General features: G+C 50.7%; 8 protein-coding genes across 8 annotated transcripts, besides 1 other annotated feature; 4 read left to right on the forward strand and 4 right to left on the reverse strand.

Annotated features, from left to right (window-relative positions):
* Positions 1-24,470: part of a sequence feature (contig 1.32 1..435990(1)) that runs on past both edges of the window.
* On the reverse strand, positions 1,160-2,551 carry ANIA_02038 (uncharacterized protein; the record flags this gene model as incomplete). Its single annotated transcript, XM_654550.1, has 1 exon — positions 1,160-2,551. One exon carries the CDS (start codon positions 2,549-2,551, stop codon positions 1,160-1,162), a length of 1,392 nt encoding a protein of 463 aa, XP_659642.1.
* On the forward strand, positions 4,636-5,602 carry ANIA_02039 (SDR family oxidoreductase; the record flags this gene model as incomplete). The annotated part of the gene is made up of 4 exons (XM_654551.1): positions 4,636-4,943; positions 5,025-5,132; positions 5,203-5,359; positions 5,420-5,602. 4 exons carry the CDS (start codon positions 4,636-4,638, stop codon positions 5,600-5,602), a joined length of 756 nt encoding a protein of 251 aa, XP_659643.1.
* ANIA_02040 (protein CYP552A2) lies at positions 6,120-8,014 on the forward strand (the record flags this gene model as incomplete). Its single annotated transcript, XM_050612947.1, has 6 exons — positions 6,120-6,345; positions 6,411-6,534; positions 6,602-6,964; positions 7,020-7,071; positions 7,129-7,781; positions 7,852-8,014. The coding sequence occupies 6 exons, from the start codon at positions 6,120-6,122 to the stop codon at positions 8,012-8,014; spliced, it is 1,581 nt and encodes a 526-aa protein (XP_050468797.1).
* On the forward strand, positions 10,214-11,347 carry ANIA_02041 (uncharacterized protein; the record flags this gene model as incomplete). Its single annotated transcript, XM_654553.1, has 2 exons — positions 10,214-10,442; positions 10,491-11,347. 2 exons carry the CDS (start codon positions 10,214-10,216, stop codon positions 11,345-11,347), a joined length of 1,086 nt encoding a protein of 361 aa, XP_659645.1.
* Positions 11,793-14,048, reverse strand: ANIA_02042 (FAD binding domain protein; the record flags this gene model as incomplete). The annotated part of the gene is made up of 3 exons (XM_050612948.1): positions 11,793-12,026; positions 12,078-13,996; positions 14,045-14,048. 3 exons carry the CDS (start codon positions 14,046-14,048, stop codon positions 12,015-12,017), a joined length of 1,935 nt encoding a protein of 644 aa, XP_050468798.1. The 3' UTR covers positions 11,793-12,014.
* Positions 16,781-18,680, reverse strand: ANIA_02043 (putative GABA permease; the record flags this gene model as incomplete). The annotated part of the gene is made up of 6 exons (XM_050612949.1): positions 16,781-17,215; positions 17,274-17,599; positions 17,644-18,045; positions 18,091-18,208; positions 18,263-18,334; positions 18,510-18,680. 6 exons carry the CDS (start codon positions 18,678-18,680, stop codon positions 16,781-16,783), a joined length of 1,524 nt encoding a protein of 507 aa, XP_050468799.1.
* On the forward strand, positions 20,318-21,926 carry ANIA_02044 (uncharacterized protein; the record flags this gene model as incomplete). The annotated part of the gene is made up of 5 exons (XM_050612950.1): positions 20,318-20,522; positions 20,613-20,717; positions 20,819-21,043; positions 21,134-21,276; positions 21,353-21,926. Exons 1-5 carry the CDS (start codon positions 20,325-20,327, stop codon positions 21,924-21,926), a joined length of 1,245 nt encoding a protein of 414 aa, XP_050468800.1. The 5' UTR covers positions 20,318-20,324.
* On the reverse strand, positions 22,075-24,326 carry ANIA_02045 (glycoside hydrolase family 47 protein; the record flags this gene model as incomplete). Its single annotated transcript, XM_654557.2, has 4 exons — positions 23,364-24,326; positions 22,487-23,281; positions 22,179-22,436; positions 22,075-22,111 (listed from the first exon to the last, which is right to left on the reverse strand). The coding sequence occupies exons 1-4, from the start codon at positions 24,068-24,070 to the stop codon at positions 22,075-22,077; spliced, it is 1,797 nt and encodes a 598-aa protein (XP_659649.1). The 5' UTR covers positions 24,071-24,326.

Consider the following 24,470-nt stretch of genomic DNA (forward strand, 5'->3'; position numbering starts at 1 on the left):
AAACGCTTGTTTAGATCTTATTAAAGTGATAATGTTTCATTAATTCCTTAAAGTGTGGTTCTGCTGTTAAGTTACCGAATGTCGGGAAAATGTAGACAGATATGGCTCCACGAGAACCGGTTCTGGTCTACCCCGGCAACAAGATCTGGCACAACGGTGTTGGGCTCGGGTTCTGTGTTTGAAAGAGTTGGTATTCTGTCTCGAGAGCTTCCAGCTGCAAAAGTTCTTTTTGTTTCTCCGCTACGTTAATGAGAAGATGCCATGCTATAGAGAGTGGCTGTGAGTGAATGCTGTATCCGTCGCCCTGACAAGATTCTCAGCCCTTTGAAAGCAGCAGGAATGTGAGCAGACAGGGCGGGATGTCGATGGCCAACAAGATATAAGTGTATTATAAAGACACCTCTAATAACATTTCATCATGGGCGGCCTTTCTAGCGAGCTGCTCAGCTGCCTCTAGTCCATTCCTACCGCTATCGATGACAACCCTGATGGTTTCATCCGCGATGCCTGCCTTGACTTGTAGCACCAAATGTGAGCAATGGACTGCCGGGCCACAATAATATTTGCGACACCGCTAAGCATAGATCCAGGAGTCAAGACATCTCCGATGAAGACCATTGCCGAGAATTATACGTCTGAGTAGAGGGCGAGGTTGTTCCCAGGGGTTAGACTGCTCGGCAAACCTTACATGTTGAACGCCTCATGCCAAAGCTGTGCGCAGTTGAATTGATCTTCGAGGCTATCGAACCCTGAAGCAGGTCTAATATATGCGGGAAGGCCATGGCAGCTAGCCTGAAATTTACTGTACAAATTATTATGTACTGGATGAATTACTACGGAGAATCAGGCTAGACGTAATTACCAGCCCCAGCTGTCATAAATATAAAAGAATGAAGGTCTGGTTCTTCCAACCTAGCTCTATACAGCAGTTCAAATACATAAGAAATAATAAGCATCCTAGTCTGATACAGCAGTTAGAATAGACCTAACTTTGAACCATGGAAATAGCAGAATCTCATATAATTATTAGCTTGCAGTTCTATTAGCCAAATAGGAAAGTTCTATACATAAATAGCTACCACATATGGTTGACAGAATATCTCAAGGCAAAGGCTGGAAACCCATGTATAATCTAACCATTTTAAAAAGTGTAGATACTTCAAGACCGAGCAGCGTCAATAATTTCCGGAAGTATGTTGCGAGTGTTGTTCCAGACCTGAGTCGAGCCAACAACAAACAGCGAGCTGATATACCAAGTGTTTCTGTGGCCCTGAAGGCCCTTCATTTTGCCATACCAACCGTCCGCAACGTCGCTAGTAGAGGGACTCAAATGGAACGGTGAGTAATCCGCAAAATCTTGAAACGTTGGCTCCACGGCCTCGGTACCGCTCTCACTCTGCAGCCACTTGATGGTGCATCGAGTGGCCTCCTCAATCTCCGCCTGCGTCTGGGGGTCGACCGAGTTATACCAATAGAAAAAGTACCCAGGAGAAGCTGAACCAGCAATTTCCACCACTCCAGGAAGACTGGCGACGTGATATGGTGTGTTTTGGCCAACGTTGGTGTAAGCAACTCCCGCCTCGAGCCCGGTATTGTTCACAACGCCCGCGTAGTAGTGCTTGCCAGAGAGCTTGCTCAAAATGGAATGTTCTTGCTGGTCGAGAGCAAAGTACTTGACGTTGTCCAGAACTGGTGGCATAGCAATGATGAGCTGCTTTGCTTTGATGAGCTTCCTGCCAGAGGGAGTTTCAGCGATGAGTCGCACGCCGTCCTTGCGGGAGGATCCACGCTGGGCAGCAATGATGGAGGATTTCAGCAAGACATGCTCTTTCAACTCGGCCAGGGCGTTGTCGTAAATCTGGGAGTTGTAGTGAGCGGCACTGCGAACTGCTGCCCCGGCGTACTCCGCCAACTCAATGTGATTGCCGTCATTGAAGATGGCTAGCGCGGTGGTGTCCAGAGGATTGCCAGGGGTCGCTGGCCATAACAGACCTGCTTCAGTTGATGCAGCGGAGAGATTTTGCTTCTCGGCAAAGTCGGGCCAGGTAAGAAGCAGCTCTTCAGGCACATTGTCCGGAAGGTTATTTAGATCGTCGAGGAAAGGATACTTGTTGAGCACGGCCACATAGTCACTCTCGATGGTCGGACGGGTGTGGTTGGGAAGGGCCACTTTTTTGGTAAAGTCGTAGTATTTGGGGTTTCCAAAATCCGTTGGCTTGAAAGCTGCCAGAGGCGAGTTTAATCGCTTGAAAAAGTCACGGACGATGGGGATATTTTCGTGGAGCTGCACGCCAATGTCGATGCTGGCCCCCGTGGCCTCGTCGCGGAAAGTCCTGGTGTGCCCACCAAGTCGGCCCGTCATCTCAACCACGGTGAAGGTCTTGTTCTGATCAGCGAGACTGATTGCTGCATAGGTTCCTGCTGCTCCTCCGCCGATGATGGCAAAGTCCCGCTCGATGACGTCCTCTGCAGCATATGCCGACGGGTCGAATTGCTGAGGGCGGACACAGGCAACGAGGGCCCCGGCAACGAAAAGAAAGGCAGTCAACATGTTGATACGATGAATGGAACTGATCAAAGCTGGCACTACAGGTGCTGCGAGCGCCTTCTATACTAACATCCTGGGCCTCTGACTTACTTTCCTCCGCAAGAAACTCCGGTGTCAGGCCAGGGGGCGGAGGGAGTATCGATACAGCCCCCAAGTGGAGCTTGCTTGCAAGTCGGTAAATCGACTTGTAAACCGGTCCCAATTGCTAAGAATCTGGCTGAGTTGGACCTTTGAACAATCTGTCGCGGTTTCGATAATTTGACCGACCAGAGCCCAGCGGGCGGCTTGGCTAAGCCCTAAAACCTGCCCCAACCCGTGGTTTAACAAGTCTAGTAACAGGGACCTTTTCTTGCAACTAACAATATTCTCTTGGCTTAATAGGTTTCAATAATAATCTTCTATAAATATGCGTGGTTCACAAACTACTACAGTAGTTCAACTTTCGTATATCTTGGATTTTTTAACAAGGCCATCACGTCACGTGTATACCTGGGAGAAAGTGTAACAAGATTAAAGGTGAAAGTGAATAACGTGTGGTTGAGAAACATGGCCAGAAATCGAAGGAGCCCTCACAATTATAATAGACATAATAAATACCGAGAACAAGTGTAGTGGGCTAAAGTCAGTTCTCAGCCTTCTCACACCACTCGCTCAAGTGGGTGATTTCCTCACCTTGTTCTCACCCATCTCATTCGCACTCACCTTTGGCTTAGTGTCTATCACCTCTGAAAGCAGCAACATAGGGCTCGTTCAACATATCGCGTTGGTAGTGGTGCCAAAAAGAAAAACATACAACAGTAGGGATTCGCATGTGGTCACCCACCATACTACTAACCTACCGGCGTGTGGCTTAAGTACGGCTGAGCGGACGGGAAGCCCTGTTTTCCACACCCTATGGTCGTATGTATTTGATGTATTCTAGCAGAAAAATATGATTATTTGCCCTTCATCGGCCATATGCCGTGCCATGCCTACCACAATGCGGCCGATGACGGGACATCCATTTATTTGCAAAAAGCGGATAAACCTTGAGGGAAAAGCGTCAAGGACAATAGATTGAGCAAGTGGCCGAAGAGCCTGTATGTTTTCAAGAGCAAAGCTTACTGCTGCAGTGTCGACTAGTCTGCGGACATAATGGGATTAACATGAAACAGTGTAATCCTAATTCAGTGTGCCTCATTGACAGCGGCCAGTCAACCTTTTTTTTTCCTCTCTTTTGCTCTTTTCTCTTCTTATTTATTGTATTATTATTATCATTTAATATCCCTTTCTAAGTACTTTCAATATTATTACTTTTCTTCAGGTTTTCTTTGTCATTTTTCTATTATATAAATAATGTCAAGCGAATAGATGAATTACGCTGGAAAAAGGCCCTGCAACAACAGGGTACCACTGAAAGTCATCTGGCTGCGTTCTGAACAGGACCTGTCTCGCTTTATCAACAATCCATTTGCTTTCGAGACGCGTCGGACTGGCTCAATTAGCTCGTCAAAATCAATTGCGATATTGCGAGCGATGGGTTGGCGACTTTCTACTATACGTCGTTTTACCATATATCTCAGCCTCAAAAGGTCGTCGATGTTATACTCCATAGTCAGTATTGAGCCCTCACTGTCATTCTGTCGTCAGTAAGCACGGCATTAACTACCGTAGTTCGAAAATGAATCATTGCAACTCCAGTCACTTCTTGAACCTCCCCGTCAGCGCCCGCGGCACTACAGGTGAGATACGATCTGGCGCAGACACCAACGGTTCATCCAGAGCCACGGGCCTTCTGCTGAATGTTCATAGGGCTATATCCTGCATTTGTCAGCTGTCTTATTACTAATGAAGGTGAGTTCTTGTAATCACCGCTGGTTGGAGTAGTTAGGATCCACATGGCTTGTATGGCTTTAAGCCTTGATCCGTTTCTTATGTCCGGACCTTCCTTAAGTCAATAAGTGCGTAGGGCCCGTCTAGCTCTAAGTGCTTTTGAAGGCGCTCGCTCTCGCTGCAGGTTATTGGGGTTGCGCTTGCTCTTCGCTCACAGTATCTACTTCTTCCCATTCATTGTCTTCCTCACTGCGCACTACTGATTTCCTCTTACCATGTCTTCTTTTCTTGTCACCGGCGCTTCCAGAGGCCTTGGCCTTGCCTTCGTCCAAAGGCTCTCTGCTCTGCCTGTCTCGGAAGTCAGCATCGTTTTTGCGACGGCTCGATCCCAGTCTCCCGAGTTGGAGGAGCTGGCCAAGCAGTCTGCAGGCCGGGTCATCGTCATCAAGCTTGAAGTCACCAACGAGACATCTATCAAACAGGCAGCTACTGAAGTGGAAGACAGGCTGGGTGGCAAGGGACTCGACGTCCTGATCAACAATGCCGGAGTCTGCGATTACACACCTGACGGAGTGAAGACGTTGTGAGTAGAGCCTGACTGCGCGTCACAAAGGGACAGTTAGTGAAAACCTGCTGTGACAGATTTTCTGACCTTCTTCACCAGGGACAATCTCGAGCAGATCTTCTCTGTCAATGTCTTGGGTGTACACTGGGTAACTCGAGCGTTCATTCCATTGCTGCAAAAGGGGGTCCAGAAGAAGGTCGTCAACATGTAGGTGAACCTCTAGTTTCTATAAGGCCGACAGCGTCTTCTTCTTTCTTCTGTGCTAAACGCAATACAGATCTACCACTCTTGCCTCCATAACGCTGGCCCGTGCATCCCATGGGCTGCCCACGCCAGCCTACAAAGTCTCCAAGGCTGCCATGAACGCCCTGACGGTGCAGTATGCTCTCGACTACGAGAAGGAGGGATTTACCATCTTTGCGCTCAGCCCAGGCGTATGTAGCCTGTCTCCTCTCTTCTTCTGTCTTAATTCTTGGATACTGATGTTGATGCAGTGGCTGAAGACTGAACTCGGCGGCGGCGACGCGGCCGACCTGACTGCCGATGAGGGCGCGCGCCTTTCGCTAGATATTATCCTTGGACCATCGCGCGGTCTGAACGGACAGTTTACTAGGATCCATCTTCCGGGTTGGGAGAACTCAAGGCACCAATATGACGGTAGCAATGCTCCATGGTAGGTGGAAGTAGCAGCCAGATGCAACCACGCAGGAAGCGAGAAGCGGGATGCAAGACTTAGACCTAGGCAAAAAAATTTGAAGACTATCAGTTCTGATTCCCGCATCAACTGATGCTGTCCTACTCTTGCACCTCCCTCTACTACCGCTTGGTCGGAGACCCCCAGACCTTGTAGCCGATCCAGGGACATCTCAGATCTTATCTGGGTAGCTTAAGCACAGTAAACTGAGCCAGGATATATTTTCCGGAAGGGTCTGCAGTGTGCTTTAGCTGGCACCAACGCTGCAGAACCGCCCGAAGGATGCCCTAGTTGACACCAATCCATGGACCCGATCGTACTTAATACGAGATTGGCAAGGCTGGAGATACCTAGGTAGATGCAGATCCTCGTAAGCTATTAATGCATGTGCATTACCCCGCGTTCACATCAGAGTACAGGATCTGTCCTTTTCTGCTATGTTCTTGCCTCCTCTCCCTCCTGCCCATTTACGTACCATCCCAGAGTCGAGATATATGACAATGACCATCTCAGCAGAAACGGTCCTCCGTCTACTCCCTCTGACTGCAGGAGGAGCCTGGGTTTTTTTCCACCTCGCCAAGTGCATCTACAACCTCTTCTTCCACCCGCTGAGCCATATTCCCGGCCCCTGGCTTGCGGCTGCCACGTACCTCCCCGAATTCTACCACGACGTGGTCAGGGGTGGGCGTTACACGACACAGATCCAGCAGATGCATGAGAAATACGGTAGGAACTCTCTAGGCCGAGTAGTCAGCCTTGCATTGCTGACATGCATCTTCGTTTACGTACAGGTCCCATTGTCCGTATCAATCCGCATGAACTCCACTGCAATGACCACCGCTTCATCAATGAAATCTATGCCGGCGGGACCCGAAAACGTGATAAGCCCGTTCACCAGGTCACTGGGAGTGAAGCGTAAGTTGCGCCGCTGTATACGTCAAAACGGGAAGCCGATGATGATTTAAATCTTCTTGTCTCCCAGAGCCGCGCATGCAACATTCTCCACCACAGACCATGACGTCCACCGGATGCGCCGCAATGCACTAGCGAAATTCTTCTCCCGCGCCCAAGTATTGAGGTTGGAGCCCACTGTCCGTGGGCTTGCAGAGCGGCTGTGTGATAAGATGCTGCGCACAGAGAAAGGACGGCCGTTTCACGTTGGTGCTGCGTATAGCCAGTTTACGGCGGATGTGATCTCGGGGTACTGTCTGGGTGAGAACTTGGGACTGATGGGCCAAGAAGGATGGGAGGAGCAAATTGTGGATGAGGTAGCGACGGTGCTTAGGCTTGGCTGTACGCTGCGGTTCGTTCCGTGGTGGAAGCACGTCCTGGGTGTGGTTCTGCTGTATGTGCAACGAGTTTCTCTAGGTCTTGAATAAGCGAGCTGACGATCAATATAGAATCCGCAAACAGCTAGTAGGAAGCCCGAAAGAATCCTCTGACGCACTGATAGTAAGCAAGCTCGGCCATCTCGACAAGAGATAGACGCTCGTACTAACGGTGGCCCAGGTTGGCATGCCCAACCACATCAGAAAAGCGCAAGCGGATATCAAGATCATGGACGGAAAAGGGAACGGTAACGGTCCAGAAACCATCCCAACAACAGTCTTTACATCCCTGCTTCAATCCGACCTCCCTCCGCAAGAAAAGACCTTTGAGCGCATGACCAGTGAAGGCATTTCCCTCTTCGCTGCCGGCACCGCGACAGTCAGCTGGGCTCTCACCGTGGCGACATACCACCTTCTCACGAAGCCCGCAATCCTCCAAAGGCTCACTGCTGAAGTTTCAGACCTCGTCAACAGCAGTAGCTGTACCGAGAAGGTGGAATGGTCGGCCCTCGAGCGCCTCCCGTATCTCGGTGCTGTAATCCAAGAAGCGCTGCGACTGTCTTACGGGGTCGCCAGTCGGACGGCTCGCGTTGCCACAGGCGAGGATCTTGTCTACCGCGGTGAATGGGCACATAGGGAGGTGCAATATATTATTCCAAGAGGCTCAGCGATTGGCATGTCTGCTGTGCTTGCACATCACGATGAGGCTGTTTTCCCCGATTCGCATCTTTTTCTTCCAGAGCGGTGGCTGGATGAGAAGAACCAGCGACTAAAGGAACTTGACCGGGCGCTTCTGGCCTTTTCCAAGGGAAGCAGGGGTTGTCTTGGGATCAAGTAGGTGTTCCCTTTCTGCCAGGGCTGAGGTCGAAGTCCGGGTCGGCTTCAATTTTGCTAACGGCTGCAGTCTCGCCTACTGTGAGCTTTACCTCCTGCTCGCACTGCTGGTTGTGCGTGTGTTTCCGCGCATGAGGCTATATGGAACAACTGAGGCTGATGTGGCGTATGACCATGACTTTTTCAATCCGTTTCCGGTATGGGAGAGCAAGGGGGTAAGGGTGGTTGTTTGAATAGGACTCCAACTGAGCAGCACAGACCGTATACTGTCATCTCCCCGGGCTAGCCCTGTTCACAAAAAAGATTAGCCAGCCCGGAGGATTAGATGAAGAACGATGTTTTGCACCTGCACAACGAAGCAGCCCCTCAAAAAACAAAAAAGAAAACTACAGGTAAATAAAGAAAGAACGAAAACAGAAGAAAAGGAGCTGGGCTCGCTAATGCTAGCATTATGACCTTGCTAAACCCCTACGCATAGGGCTCAAATATACGTGCTGTGATAACGAGAACGTTATCAAGAGTTGTGCCGCCGTGTATAGATACTGCTCTGAGAAGTCTGAGTTGCGGGCGTGGCGGGCAGAAACCAAAAGGAGGCTGTTCCATCGATGTTGCTGGTCATATGATTCCATTGTTGATGAAGAGGCTAGAGTTTACAAAGATGATAGGCCGTTCAAGGGCGAGGTCGGGTTGAGTTCCGGGCGTAGAAGAGTGAAGCTGGCTAGTGGGTTTGGATAGGGCTGTGTCCTGTATATTGTGAGAGTAATCCTGAATTTCCCAATCAACTGTTTGCAGTGGGAGAGGAAGACATTTGAGTCGATTAGCATACTTATATAAGGCATGTACCTTTCTCATGGAAGGCACTGCCCGCCATTTATTGAAGAAAAATGTTCTTGTCTCCGCAAAAGAGAACATAACACCAATAGCCACTCCTTCCCTTGATTCTAGCAGTAGTGATTGTAGTAATAGCCTGGCAGCCGACCTGCTTGCTAAATATAATCAAAAGCTGGGCAGAATCTTTCCGAGCTGCCTTCCATGTTGCCTCCTCCAAGAGTGACTCGGGACCAGTCATGACGTGAAGCTGGGGTATTTCCTAGACCTCCAAACTTTTTCTGGTTGCAGCTCGTTGCGGGCTTCGTCCCAGGTCATGGTGCAGCTGTGGTAAATGCAGCAGGTTTCCAGCAAACCACATCATTCCTGAAGACGCCCCTGAAATGAGCCGTCCGTCGCAATGCTTTTTCGTCTTCTGGAGAGCTTGCGGCCACAACTCTTGATTTGATGTTTGAGTAGGGTCGTCGTGTCTGCCACTTCATCTGGCTGGAAGGACGCGTCGCGTAGAAGACCGAACAGACTGATTCAGCCGCGAGCCAAGACGTGGGATGGATGATGGTCGTATCAGCCGCCAACTATAGAAGCTTCATTTCTTTCCCCCCCCCCCCCCGCCCTCTCCAGATCTAGATCGACGTCTTTCGCTAGCCGGGCCTTTGAGTAGAACACAAGCCGTTGATCTACAGTTTCCAGCGCCTAGCACCTCGCAATAAAATGTTCCGGATCGTCAATTGAGTCCGAGTTTGGTCTCTAGGCCTCAGTATCGCGCGGCTGCTGCCAGAACTGCAAGGCAATGTTCTGCGGAGTCTCTCTGATCCCGGTGCTCGTTCAGGTCGACATTTCCAAAGACAATTGCCCGCGGCTCTGACTCGTGCCAGGAGGGTGGCTGCCAATTAGTCCTATTTCTCCCTTATTTCTCCCATCCAGCTCGCACCAGGGTCCTGAACTTGTCGTAGAGGGTGTTTCCAGCTCGAACCTCTGAGAGGGCAGACGTAAATCCAGATTATATGTCCCACTTCCAGGAAAAGCCCTTGAAGGGCAAGCTTGTTGACCGGGGTCATATTTCAATGAGGCCAATCCTGCATCCTATGTTGGGTCCAGAACTGTAAACAGTAGCGGACATTGATACTCCAGTCAGTATTTCTGAGTCAATACGGACACTGGGTCATTCATCAACAGAAGCTGGAAGATACTTAATCGATTATGATGTTTCAGACTGTTCGTGCTGCTGAAGGCTTCGCAAGTCATTCCTGGAGATTGGAGATGGAGAGCATAATTTCGACCTTGAGAGAATTCTAGGGTTGTTAAACGACCCCACAAAGTCTGCTGGGGTCATACCCCCGGGCTCTACCTCCACCGAGCTCAAAGCCATCTTCGAAAAAGTTAACGTCGGGCCTAATCTCCGCCCATAAAGTATCACGACCTTTCTTCTAGGCTGCGGATCGCAGTCCCAGCTCACACCACGCAGATTTCCACGAGACCCCAGCTTCCCAGCCAGGGGACCAGGTTTCTCCTCCCACCCTTTCCACCTGCTCGAATCCAAGCAATTGCACCAGCACCCAACACTTCGTATCAGATCATATCACATCCTCCACTCGACTACAGCCATGTCCACCACAATTTCCCTAGCCAAGACCCAAACTACCCGTTCAACTCTTATCCAGGCAATCTCGACAGCCGCCCAAATATCTAGAGTTGACTCTGCAATATGGGCTTTTCTCTGGACGGCGGATATTCCAAACCTCGAAGCCATGTTGGATAATGCCAAATCGAATCCCCGGGTGGTGTACCGACAGCTAGTCAATTGCCATCAGGCTAGGGACGCAATCAGGAAATGTGAGTAAGTCATATGATAAACCTCATACTGATACCGTGCCGATATAGGGATGGTCAGGACTCAATTCCCTAGCAATGAACAGCATCGAGTCCATAGGCTGAAGGAGAAAAACTCGAGATCGAGTTCGATGTCGATGACAAAAGAAAGATCCGCCAATCTAGACTCTGTCCTCTCCTGGAACGCGGCCCTCTGCAAGACACGAGACGGGAACAAATGCGTCATCACGAAGGCAAACGCATACCTGCACACCAATCCTAGTGACACCGGTAATGATAGCGACGTCAAAGTCACACATCTCGCCCCCATCTCGCTTGAAGGCGGAAAATGCATCAAAAACGCGCCGTTCTGGAACACTCTGCGCCTCTTCTTCTCCGACAGAAAGGTTAACAGCTGGATCACCGCGACAAGAGTCATGACGGACACGAGCAATATGATTTGCCTCTCTGCAGGTGCTGCACAGGCGCTGGCGACTGCTAGATACGCACTGAAACCGAGGAGCCTCAATACAAACCGAACGGAAATGGAGACGGAGTTCTTCGCATTGCCGGGTGGCTACCATAGCAGCAAAAGGGATATTATGGCAAAGCCTCTCTTTGATGCAGCGGGGACGAAGGGTGAGGATGTATATGTGGGCGTCCGTCTTATAACTCAGAACCCGAGAGTCTATGAGCTGCCGTCATGGGAGATCCTAGAGCTGGCATGGCATATGAACCGGGTCGCAGCGCTCTCTGGAATTGGTAATGGGAATAGCCCTCAGACGGAGCGGAGGATCGTATCGGTGATGAGGAGGATCCGGGGTCTGTCTGTGCCAGCAGCCATGCAGGTGGAGAGGAAGTGTGCTCGGCGCAGAATGCTCGCCTTTAGTTTAGGTGATGTTCGTCAGGATTCGACGATGAAATTCTAAGATTTATATTGGACTATATAGGTGTGCTAATAACTACTCGTTTATTGATTTGTCGTCTTATGAATCCAAGTTGCTGCTTTGTTTCAAAAGGTAGATGCCCTTGAATGATTATAGCTAGCCAACTAATGCTCCTCATTGGAGTGGTGGACACTTGACGAACTGAGTTAGACCTGATTCGTCTTGTATATAAGGCGGAGCTCACCAACATGAGATAATTGCAAGGTTAGCTGAGACCAATTTGGTCGTGATAGACCATGGAGGGCCTCAGGACAGTAAAGCACCGGCTATGCTGATCACAGGATATCGTAATTATATTGCCCTTCCTTTACTAGTATATCTCGAATTATCGCTGTCAACTTTGCTATATTTGCGGCAGTATCGCAGTGTATATAATATCCCACTCAGAATGTCGATTACAAGGTAAAGGACAAAATCGGTAACTTTAGTGAATGATATAAACTTGATTATAAATCATACATACTCCTAGTTGAATCCAATATACCTATCCTGGTTTAACAACCATCTACCGCGACAGCAGTGATAAAGAACAGCGCTAAAGTAGAAGGGCCTCTTTTCTCCGAGTTCTCCAGGAACTCGGGATAAGTCACGCAGATCGCTCTAGTATCTCCGAGTCCGAACCCGAGTCCGAGTCTATCTTACATATGTCTCACCACGTCTCCTGATTTTCGTTAGTCTTTTTTAACAACACGAGGATAATTCGACGACTTACCGCTATATATTGCCCTGCCTCCTTCTTATTTTCCCAGAAAAGCTCCGCCTCTTCCCTATTCAGATTTCCCTTTGCCATGGCAACATCAACTAGTGCAGCCTCAACGCCCTCGCCCATACCTTTGCCGCTTCCGCAGACGAAGACTCGGCCGTCGAGCGAGTTGATCACGAACCAAACAAGGTCTGCTTGATTGCGGACTTCTTCCTGGACGTACTTGCTCTCGCCCCGCCGACTCTGCACAACCTTGCGCACTTTGTCCTCCTCGACACCCCACTCGCCGCGGTAAAGCTCGTCGAGCAGAGAATCGCGAACCCCCTGCAACACCCAGACTTTGTTCGCGCAGTTCGCTGACTGCAAGCGACGCTGGACAAAGCCGCGGAAAGGCGCGATTCCAACACCAGCACCGATGAGGAGCATAGGTCCGTCTGAAGCAAAGCGCTTAGCGAGAGGGTTGGCCATAAGGCCGCGGAACATGGGAACGTGCAGATCGAGATCGCCTGGTTCACGACCTTGCGCTTGAGCTTCGACGGCCTGCCTTGCGAGACGTTCCATAAAACCCGAGCCCACGCCTGTTCTACTACCGCCCTTCCAGTCTTCTGATTCGGCGACTGTGACGGCGATTTCAACTAGACGGCGGTACTGATCACCTTTGCGTTTGCGGGAGATAAGAGGGTCTTGCGAAAGAGAGTAGAATCGTGGCATCAGTTGGTTGAGGGTGGATAGGAGGTGGTCGAGCGGGGGATGTGATGAGGGGAATGCGTGGAGCAGTTGAGAGACGGTGATGTGTGAACTGGTGCGGAGATCGCAGAAGGCGCCTTGGCCTTGAGCTGATGCGAGGAACAAAAGAATCTTCTTTTCGCTCGGGTCGCTGGCATACTCGGCGAGCAGCCGGAAGAGGCCCTTGGTCGGGGCATAGCTCTGAATGTCGGAGCACCATTTCAGGAGCTCGCGTCGGGTAGTGATCAACTCGCGCGCTTCCTCTTTACCCCAGATCGTTGGCCACCTGCCGTGGGTAGTCCGGACAGTGACCTTCTTGTCCCGAATAGACTTGGGAATACCAAGTTGGTTGAAAATATCCTCAACTTCCTCCTCCTTGTTCATCGGGCAAACTCCGATGGCACCACCTACAACGAAGTCGACCATTCCACTCTCGGCCGGATAATCAGTTACGTCTATATCGAAATGGTATGTCCGCTTCTCAGCGCCAGCGCTCGTGAGTTCTCGTGCGTGGTAAACAGGGGCTCGGTACACATTGTACGGAGGGTGAGGTTGCACAAAAGGAGGTGGATGATCCGCGGGCCCAAGGTTCATATTCACAGCAGAAGGTGGGACTGCCGAGAATGATACCTTCTTCTCTGGCAGAGGAGCGATGTTGGTGAGCTCGCTGTCGAGCGTAAGGAGGTCGACGTTAAGCTTTAGACTCTGGTACGCCTTGTTATCTGGTGGTGTGACGGGGTTGATCACCGAAACAGGCCCGGGAGCTCGGTTCAGCGGTTGAAGACGGCAGCAACCGCCACCACAGCACATGGGCTGGAGTTTCTGTGTCCCCCCTGTTCCAACATTTTCTAAGATCCGCCGCATGTCATCGGGACCCTGCGAGATCAGAACAGTGGAAGCCCGCCGTTGACGTCCAGCATCATCCTTGGGTTGTTTCTCCGCAAACTCTTCATCTGATTGTTCTGTGGGTGGTGTTGACGGTGACTCTGAATCTGTGTTCTCTGTTTCTTGTGAAGAGACCGAAGAGCCGCCGAAGCTCTTGTTTGTAACGGACAGGGAGCGCACTCGAGGTTCTTCCGGCACGGGGTTATCAGGGTGGGAGGTCGAGGACATGGGGACATTTCCGGATTCACGGTGGGTGTATGTCGGCCTTGCGGCCGCAGCCCGCGGCGACAGCGGCGTCTGGGGGAGAACGGCGTGCACTATCTCATTAGCAGTTGGCGATGTCAATGATAGATAGGATTACATACCCATTGCGAGTCTGAAACGACGAATGATCGAGCGTGAATACACGTCGAAGGCCCGTCAAACAACAAATTCGGGAAGAAGGAAGAACGATGACAGCGAGCGTCGAGAATAAAATACAGTCGGCTTGAACGGGTAAAAGGAGTAGATTACTGCCAATTATTTGCAGACATGTGCACACCGCAACAACCCGTCATATGTGGGACAAGACCCGTAGAAATTGAATATTCAATAAAGCAAAGAATGCGAAATCCAAAGGAGGTGAAACGACGAGGATTGATGGGGGTGGGATGAGGCGGAAAGGACCTGTTGGCTGGGGCAAACCGGTACCGGGAGACTGGTTCCGCAACGCTAACGACGAGCGTGGCAATTAGGAGTGATCTAGTTTGATTCTAATTCCAGCTTCGTAGCTATGTCGGAGACGGCTCGCTTTTGTTTCAATATATTTGACAGTGGGTTGCAATGCCGGGTTGATGAGATTGAAGTTCAGAGTGTTGTGCAAGTGAAGAAAACTGCGAGCAGGATCAGATAAGAATTGCCATCCACGTCATTACGACCGCATACCTGTAATTATACCCGACGGCTGAACACAGAATTCAGCAAAATTCAACCTAATTCAACCACGAGATACTCTCTTTTGAGGTTAGACTAATGATTGCGGTTAAGTGGTTTCAGGGACTCTATGTAGCAGAATAATTGCTTTTCCCCCTCGGGCGCTATCGATTAGTCTTCTTATTCGCAAGATAATGAGCAACGAAACGAACATCGTCAAGGACTCCGTGGAGAAGGCGGCGGCTTTCTCCGATCTGCATCCTCCACCAGCCCGCAAACATCGATGAACGCAATCCAGGTTCCGACCCTGAGTACCGGGCGAAGCTGATTAAGACTTCCGAATATAGAATAATCCTCTGGAGCATGATCTTCATGTCATACGAGACTCTCAGGAGAACCCGGAACCCCCCACCCGGTGCGCTCGCCGGTTACTGGAATCACGAGTGGCCTGATGCAGCAGAACGTGGGCAGCGGCAGCCGAATACGTTACAGTGACAGTGACGGTACGCTGTATCGTAATAAAATCTAATCTGATCTGGCCACGGTTGTCGTCTCTGCCCTCGGTTATGGCTCTCTACCGAGGTTTGGAGTCTGCAGATGAATTCATGGCTATGGATGCATCTACTAGACTGTTACTTACCTGCAGCTGTTTTCTGCTATCGATTTAGCACTGTTTCGGCGAGTGCCGCTAGGCTATACTGAGACCAAGACGCATCCGCCATCTTTCGGTGCTCTAGGGCCGCACGTGAGTTCCGGATCAGATAAACCTGAGCCGACCAGGATGGGTCTCATTTTCCCGATCAATAGACTGCTCAGCTGGTCTTCGCTCTCCGTGCTCCATTGGATAATGATGGACGCCCCTTTCTTCTAAATACGTACGTGCCGTTCTACGACTCTCCATCCAGATTCAGGAATCCAGCCTGTCAATCAGGAGTCCAGGAGCCCAGGAGCGAGTACCGAGAAAAGAGTCGGCCAAGTGGGGCTTCCGATGTCGGCCGCTATCAGATCATCAGGTTGAGCAACTGGGTCAGGGTTGTTTGTACGTGGACTGCTGTGCCATTCGAATTGTAATTATGATAAGATACTGTCTCGAGGACAAGTGGCTATCAAATCTCCATCAAATTGCGCAAGAAGATCAAATCATCACGTACAGTAAACTCGTCGCCACAAACACGAAGTACAAACAATATGAATCATGGCGATCCTTAACGTCTCTTCTCCATGTGGGGATCCTCCATATATCTCCAACTCGACCTTCTCCAAGTCAAGGTGCGCATGATAGTAAATCGCGACTCGATAACTGGCCAGCTTGAATCCAGTGACCCCAATCATAATATGGTAGTGCATGAGGAGAGAATATCGCCTCAGACGTGTTTTTTGCTGGTCGGACTACCAAAAAAGCCCCGCATCCTTATCAGATCGTGCTATGCCCAACTATCCCATACGAGTATTACCAACGACGAAGAAACAACAATAAAATGCTACAAAGTAGGGTATTGTACCGTATCGGGGCACCCGGGGCTCCCCCGGGGCCCCCGAGCATGCCGACCGAAACACAGCCTTGAAGAGTCGATTTCACGATGGAGATGCTGGAGCCCTTTACCTGGTTTGGGCAACGATTCCATCATGGGTTCGCTCTCCAGATTGATACATTCGGTTCCCTGTTGCTTCGACTTGATTATAGACTATTTCGTATCTCATGGACATGGACACATATTACCCGGGGTCCAAGCATCTATCTGCGCGCTGTACAAGACCTGAGTATCTAGAACTCTCCTTCTATGTCTGTCTCGTGACAGTATTTGCTACATATCTCGCTGTTGCAGTGTGGTTACACCGAACACCACTTTGAGGAGCCCAGGTTTCTTTACCGGTGAATGACGGAGGGTATATGCGTTAGGCTGGAACCCCAGAGGTCAGGCAGTCGACCCTGGGTTTTTGCTTTTTTGAGAAGGCAGCGTGCGCAAAAGTACCGTATTGCACTGGAGAGCGAGCTTAATCGGGCTAGAGCCCATGCGAGACAGCACCTGTGGTAGTACGAGCTGCACTATACTCTGTGCCGTATGTAAATCTGCTACCTATCTATGGACATCGTATCCTCACATTTTGCTCAGTATACATTTATAGACCACCCAGGAATCGCCATATACAGAAAACCTTAGAGAACCCTAAATACTCTTTTCAGAAGCCTAGCGCAGCTTCCTCACCAGCGCAACGGGCGCAACAAAGTGATTCCGTCCCCGTATTATATAATAAACTGATGCCAGCGTAATTAACCCTATATACATAACAACGCTCCAGTTCATCGTCTGCTTGTCCACCTCCGCCATAAGTGGGAAGAATGCAAACACAAACACCGGCAAAAGAAATGCCATTGCTGCGATATTGATAGCCATGCCGAAGCGGCCCAGGGACCAGCGGCGGTGAGGGAGAGGCTCGTTCCGGAACCGTTTGAGCAGGATGCAGCCGATAGACAGGATGTAGGCGGACATTAGCGAGGTGATCGTGAGCGAGACGATCGCTGCTAGGGCGACGGTTGAGCCGATATTGATCAGCGAGAGGAGAATTGTGACGATTAGGGAGACGAGGACAGAGTTCAGTGGGATGTTCCAGCCAGGTGTTACCTGTCGCGTGTCAGATATGTACTGCATGCTAAGAAATAGAGTGGGGGGTCAAACATACGTAGGCGAAGAAATCCGAGAATGGAAGCCCTCTGTCACGCGCAAAAGACCACAGCTGGCGCGAGGCCGTGGCAACCTCGGTGATGGTACTTGCCGTCAAGGTGATCACCAAGATGGCCGTCATGGTGTTTGTGGCGGCATAGCTCTGCGTTGTGTTGTAGAAGATTTGAATAAACGGGAACCCGGTCGGGCTTTCGAGGATGTTGTCGACATCTCCAAGAGTGAAGCAAAGAGTGATGATCATGATGAACCCTAAGACCGCGTTGACTCCAACCGCAGACATCATAGCCTTGGGGAGCGTCCGAGAAGCGTCTTTGATTTCCTCGGCTGTCTATGTTAGTTACCGACCGGCGATGGAGGCAGGTACTTACACATATGGACCGAGCAGTCGTAACCTATCATCGCAGTGATTGTAGTTGAGAAGCCGACCAACGTTGCAGTGCCATCGCTGTTCCATCCGCCGCCGTTGTTGAACTCCGTAAAAACGGCCTTTGCGTTGTTACGAGGTGCAAGCACCCATAGCGGAATGATGATGGCAAAGAGCCCTACGATGTGGATGATCAGGATCAATGCCTCCACCATTGGAAGATTCCTGGCTAAGAATGTGTTGAAGAAGATGGAGAATGTGGTGATTGCTATGACCAGCAAAGTACCGTGCCACCGCTCAAAGTTATAGGTTGGGTTATTGAGGACAATCAGCCCTTGAATGATCGTACCGGCCAGCATGGCAATAGTCACTATAGCACACTGCCATCCGATTGCGGTAAGCCATCCTATCCTCATTAGCAAGAATTTCAGTTAAAGGACAACACTCATACCGGTGATGTAGCTAAGGAATTTCTGATACCGACGAGGGGCAAATTCAGACACCCAATGGTATTGCCCACCCGAGGTTGGCGACCTAGCCTGGTAAGATACTCTTCTGAAAGAAGAGGACTGGACGCATACATGCTAGCTATTTCAGCTATACTGGCGAAGACGAGCGAGAACCCGGCGGTGACGATGAGGAAGCCCCATATCAGCCCGGCCGTGCCTCCGTCCGTCAGCACACTGCTTAGCAAACTATTGCCGGTCAGTCATCTAGTGTCACTGCGCTAGAAGGCCGTGGTCTTACGTCAAAATCACCTCCCAGGTGCTGATAAGTGTACACGCGAAGCCAAGGATCGAGATGAATCTGAAGTTCCTCTGCTCGACGTTATTGTCTGCTGGTTGCGACATTGAGGCCTGTAGCACTTACGCGAAGAACTTGGACTCGGCCCAAAGCATTCATGTCTCGCTGATCCACCACCGTGCCCATGTACTTGGGAGCCACAGTCCCTTTCCGTGGGTGCTCAGCGTATCCGGCATAGTCGGCAGTTAGGTCCGCCATGTTTGCCCTTCTGGTAGGGCTGATCTCGTTGGAACCCATGGCGAGTATTTGATTGCGCTGACAGACTGTTAGTCCAGCCTCAACATATCATCATCGACTGGTTTAGAGACAGTCAGTCAGTCAGTCAGTCAGGTACAGGCGAGACTCGGAGAGGGTGAAGAAGGACGGTCCAAATCTCAAAGACTGCTATAAGCCTTCAATTGACGACGGTAGAAGATGTGAGTCGTGGTTTCTGCAAAGGCTCGACGAACAAAAAGCAAGGAGTGAGACCATGTGGAAATAATGCGATCTTCGGGAAAAACTCAAATCCCAAGATCCTTGCAGGGTTGCTCGGCCAAGTCCTTGGGCGTCTGCCAGCAGCCTGTCCAGGCTCCGTAGGGTGACGATTCCCGACGGTGAGCCCTGGGATATTAGTGTTTATTAGGAATTTCGGGCATACCTTGCATAGCAGGAGGCGAGCCACTCAACGAAGCGCAAATACCATTGCGCACATCAGTTGTCCGCCAAAGCTTGCTGCGAAGATCGTCCATTACTGCAAACTTCCTGACAATGTTTTTTTTTTCCTTCCTCAGCAACAGTCGGTGCAAGACGATAGACGTGCAGAAAACAACCAAATTGAAATTAGCATCCCCCTTCCATATTCCTCCGCGCTCCACGCTGCGCTGGAATTGTAATCGAGTTCCCAAACTGATTATTTACTCTGGCAGCGCATGCGGTGTAACCCCGACATTCAGCCAGAGACTCGCTCCCATAAATCAGGCGCGTCGCTTCATTTCCGCGCAGACGAGTAATAGTTGGCCGATTTTCGAGTCTGCCTTCAATCACGAGACGGCGAGAATTCTCTGTGTTATCCTGTCGCCCAATTAAAGGGGGCTCGGTGGAAGGCTCGCAGCCCCTTGATTGGAACTGGGAGACGCGGGGGGAGGGGAATGGAGCGATGCTCGCTAACAAGAGCCGTTTGGCAGGCTGACGTGCCACAGCTGCGTGGTCTGCAGGAGGAAGCTGAAGCTGGAGGTGAAGTGATGGGCCACTGCGCCGTCCTTGCATCGACGACCGTGGGCACGGTCGGTCAGAACCCAACTCGGGACCGAATAGCTGCGGCCTTCATGAACGGACTCTGACACCGAGGGTCTGGGAAGGATGCAGTGGGTGTGTCGATCGTCAGCGGCCATTCCTGCGCACATCCCGATAGCACTGGAATTGCTTTTTTCGTTCCCTTTGTTCTCCCTCGTTCAGGCCTAGGACCTCGAACCTTATCGGCCAGGTTGTAAGACCTGCGTGGGAATGAGACCGAGACTGCTGGCTGGGCTCTGATCAGCGGTGTTATCTCTTGTGGCCGCACGAGAGAGTTTTGATCCACAGATCTCAAGCGTCATGCCATCGTCGCTTTGCTTCCGTGTTGTTTCTCCTGCACGTTGTAAGAACCAAAAAGAAGAAAGCATAGAACCAACCCCATTCAGATAGGAGAGTATCGACAATGAGTGATTGACTGCTGGGACCTTGCTTCCACCGACGGGCCCGGCCATGTAAATCGATCATGCCCCAGCCTGCCATACCGAGCAGAAGCAGGACAGAGTAATGCTGAAGAAATAAAACCAGCTTGGGCCCCTCCACCTCCACCATTCATCCTCCTTCCTCTACTGGACCGCCTAATGCTTATGCCGCCCTGTCCCGACTCCAGCCATGCCCGGCCCGTACGTCCCTCCAGGCTACTCGCCGCCATTCCAGGTGGTTGACGATCTCCACCACGGTGCCTGGGTTATTATCGTCGTTGCGCTGGGACTCGTTCTCTCGCTGGTCAGCTTCTTGATCCGACTCTATGTGAGGCTCGCCCTGCACCCGCCGTTGGGGAAGGACGACTACGTCCTGCTGGGAGCAACGGTATATCGACCCTTCCGCCCCCACAAGCCTAATCATAGCTGTGAGCCTAATAGAGAGAATGATCTGACAATCACCTACCCACCTTTTCAGATTATTGCCGTCGTTCAAGCAACGCTCATCTTTGAAGCCTGTGCAAAAGGCCTCGGGACGTCGATTGATTTGCTTGACGAGGGAGACGTAAATATTATCCAGGTTGTGAGTGGCCCGTCCCTACCGAGACCGACCAATCCACCAATCCACAACACCACTCCCAAAGGCTGTAGAGAAGAAGGCAGGTCCTAACAGTGGTGCACCAGCTCATCATCACGAGCGACATCCTCTATCTCATTACCCTCTACACGACAAAATGCTGCGTCGTCGGGATATACCTCCGCCTCACGCCTCAGAAGACCCATAACCGGGCCTCGTGGGCTACATTACTCCTCTGCACCCTCTGGGTTGTGCCAGCGATCCTCATTCTCTCGGTGAACTGTGGCCTCAATAGACCCTGGAAGGGAACGGGTGGCCAGTGTGAGAACCTCGTATGTCGCATTCCGTTGTTATCGTATGGAAAAGCAAGCAGAAAGACAGAATATCAGATGACTGATACAGACGGTGGTTTGTCCGCTTAGTTACCAAGATGGCAGTTTATCGTCGCCCTTGACATAACCACCGAACTGATTCTCTTCGGCCTGGCTGTCTTCCTTCTTGCAGGTCTTTTTATGCCTGTCAAACGAAAATTCACGATCGCATTCGCGTTTATATTTCGACTTCCGTACGTTTTACCCGTCCCATCTGGCGCCAGACAAACCGTGCTCTTCAATCTATCCTAACCCCTTCAAACCGTCTAGAATGATCGTCTTCGCTATCCTCCACATCTACTACCTCCACCAATCCCTCACCTCACCAGACCCCACCCTCGACGCCGTCCCGTCCTTAATCTGGGGCCAGGTCGAACTCAACTACGCTCTCGTCGCATGCAGCGTCTTCTGCATGCGTCCGTTTATAGCAGCCGTCAGCACAAATTACGGACGCGGCGGGGATTCTACGCTTGAAAGTAGTCGGGATAAATCGTCTGGGTCGAATTCAAAGTCTACGGGCGGTTCGGGCGGGGGGTCCAAAGGGGGAACGGAGACTATCGGGAATGAAACAGCGATGCTTGGGAATTCAGATCGAAGAGCTGGGACTGCAAGAGCAAAGGTAGAAAGGGGGAATGGGATGATTGGCCGGGGGTCGGCTGGGACCGATGAGATTGAGCTTGTGGACTGGACGCAGGGGCGGAGATGGAGTGAAGGAAGTGGGAAGATGATTATCCGAAAGGACGTGCAGTATACCGTGGAGTTTGATGGGGTGGAATCCTCGAGCAAGAACTTGCATCATGAGTCGGAGTACTGGGATCAGTACTTGGGCGGACAGCGGCCCTGAATATACTTGCTGTATAATAGAACTATGTCTTAATGCAAGTCTACGTAGAACGTGAATCAACGAAAATAATTCATAGAGTTCAAACAAATTCCCTGCACGTACGCCATTCTATTAGCTGAATTGAAAGTCGCTACAAGGACTCCATGTACTACGATGGACGCTTGAATGGGTGTGCCTCCGTATTTCTGTGCTGTCGTTAGATTCTCCGTAACCGTGCAGGTAGCCAAATGAAAACAGATTGAGGGGACTTACAGCACATAATCATCAAGACTAATGAGCTCCGGCTCGGAGAATATAAGGTAGAAGTACTTCAGGGTTTCTGCCAGCCAGAAGCTCTCCATATAGTCCAATTGTTTCGGCTTTTCCTCTCGCACATCATTGATGGCTGCATGGGCATACTTAGTCCGAGTGGCCTTCTCAATGCTGTTGAACATCCGCCACGCAGCATCCTGATATTTCTTGTCGCCCGTGATGCGGTACATGATAAATACGGACTCGATTGCTTCCGGCCTACCAAACATTCAGCAAACTTCGCTCACGTTAGCTGTTTCAGCGCTTACCGCAACATATAGCGTGCATCGGCGATTTCGGCGACACCTGGGACCAGGTCGAATTTCTCGATAAGCAATTTCGCCGCTTCCTCAGTATCCGCAATGTTCGCATGAGGCGGTGGCCGCGCGCGCACGTCTCGATACCACTTTTGCTCGTCCCATGGACAGTTTTCCAAGTCGTCGCAAGGGCTGAGATACATGACTTCTGGCATGATCCCAGAGGGCATGATATCGTACGCCCAGATGCAGCCGTCGGTTAGCTTGCGAGCGATTGACAGCTCTTCAGGCCGATTGAACACTTTGGCCCCGATGCCAATCGTGCCCCCAAGATAACACTTGAGGTGTTCCGCCTGTGCCTCTACCTTTTTCCGACTGGCCTTTGTACCAGCGTAAATGTTACCTGAAAATAGGATATCTTCTCCACCCTTGGTCATCGGGCGGAACAGCATCCTCTCCTTGATCGCTGGAATTGCGGATTCGTACATTCGTTGATACTGTTGCGTCCGACCCTCAAGAAGCATATGCTCTTTAGGGAGGTATTCATATGCGGAATCCGCCATACCACCAATTGTGTACCGAGGATCGGAAAACCGCATGCTCTCGGCGTCAACCATCATTGGCCATAAACCGGGCACCAGGGTTTCTTTCTGAGCTGATTCTAAGTGGTCTGAGATCCGTTGAATCGCGTCAAAGTACTTCTGGTCTCCCGTCAACTGGGACATCCGGGTGAATTCCAGGTTCAGAGAACCCAGCTCCGCGAGAATAGTGTTCCCACTAGGATGAATGGTCTGGCCCGATGCGGATCTAACTACTATCAATATGATGAAATAATCATTTTGAGGGCCGAAGCTGGCCTGTCCAAGCAGTAACCAGAATGCATTCTCACCTTGTCCACTCCCACCGAGACTGAGGCATCCTATTCCTCGTATCAAACGACCCGTAGAGAAAATCGGCTATCTCAGTCGCCTTCTTCAGAAGAATAGGATATCTGCCCTCTGTAAGGTCGTGTGCACCAAGAAGACCTCCGAGGTATCTGATATTTGTCTCAAACACGTTGATCTGGATTGAATCGGTGGTTGAAAAATCAATATGCTCGAGTGCTTCCAGCGCCTCCTCGAATTCGTCTGTAAGATCCATGATTATCAATGTATCCAGGGCATCCACCAGTGTGGCTGCCCAGCCAGCAAAGGAAGTTCTGTATCCACCGCTTAAAGGCGACAGTTCATCCCGCAACCAGGCATTGCTTTTGTAGCCCTTCCACGCATGCTTGAAAGCCTCCTTCACCGCGCCCTGCTTCCTCTTCCGCCATATACGAGCAAACCATGATTCGGCGGGGAAGTCGTATTGGATCTTGGGAATCGGAGCTGGAGAGGCAGTTGGCAGAGAGATATAATCGGCAATCGGATACTGCTCGGCGTGCTTAGTCCAGTGGATACGGTTGTCTTTGGCGATCTCGGTTATGTCGTGGGCTGGTTGTGAGTAATGTTCAATGTAAGTTTTCTCCGCGCCTGGCGGTAGAGTAGTAAAAACGAGATAGATAAGAAATGTAAGAATGAAGGTCGGTAAAGCATATCTTTTCTTTATCAGGAGCATGATGCAGGGAACGGTGGCAGGATGATTATAGACGTCAATTGCATTGAAAGGAAGGGATAGCTGTGTACAGCTTGAGCCAGATCAATTCTTGATCAATCAGCAACATGAACGAGCGTACTGCGGCATGCTAATGCCAGCGCAGTTTCAACCTTGGTTCGGTTGGAAATTTGTGAGAAGAAAGAATTCCCAGGTTGCAAGTGAAACTTCATCTGGGAAGTCCTCAGTCTATCAAGGGCCCAAGGGGGATGGAGAAACAGGCCGATCTCTCGAAGGGATCCAAGGTCAGTGCAGTGTCATCTCTAAAAAGATCGGCACTGATTCCACTTCTAGTCGCCTCCCAGGAGCTGGAGCTGTTGATGGACGAATGAAGTGAAACGGCTTCTGCTACCATATCAGACCC

This window comes from Aspergillus nidulans, chromosome VII, assembly GCF_000011425.1.
Source record: "Aspergillus nidulans FGSC A4 chromosome VII".
NCBI classification, from domain to species: domain Eukaryota; kingdom Fungi; phylum Ascomycota; class Eurotiomycetes; order Eurotiales; family Aspergillaceae; genus Aspergillus; species Aspergillus nidulans.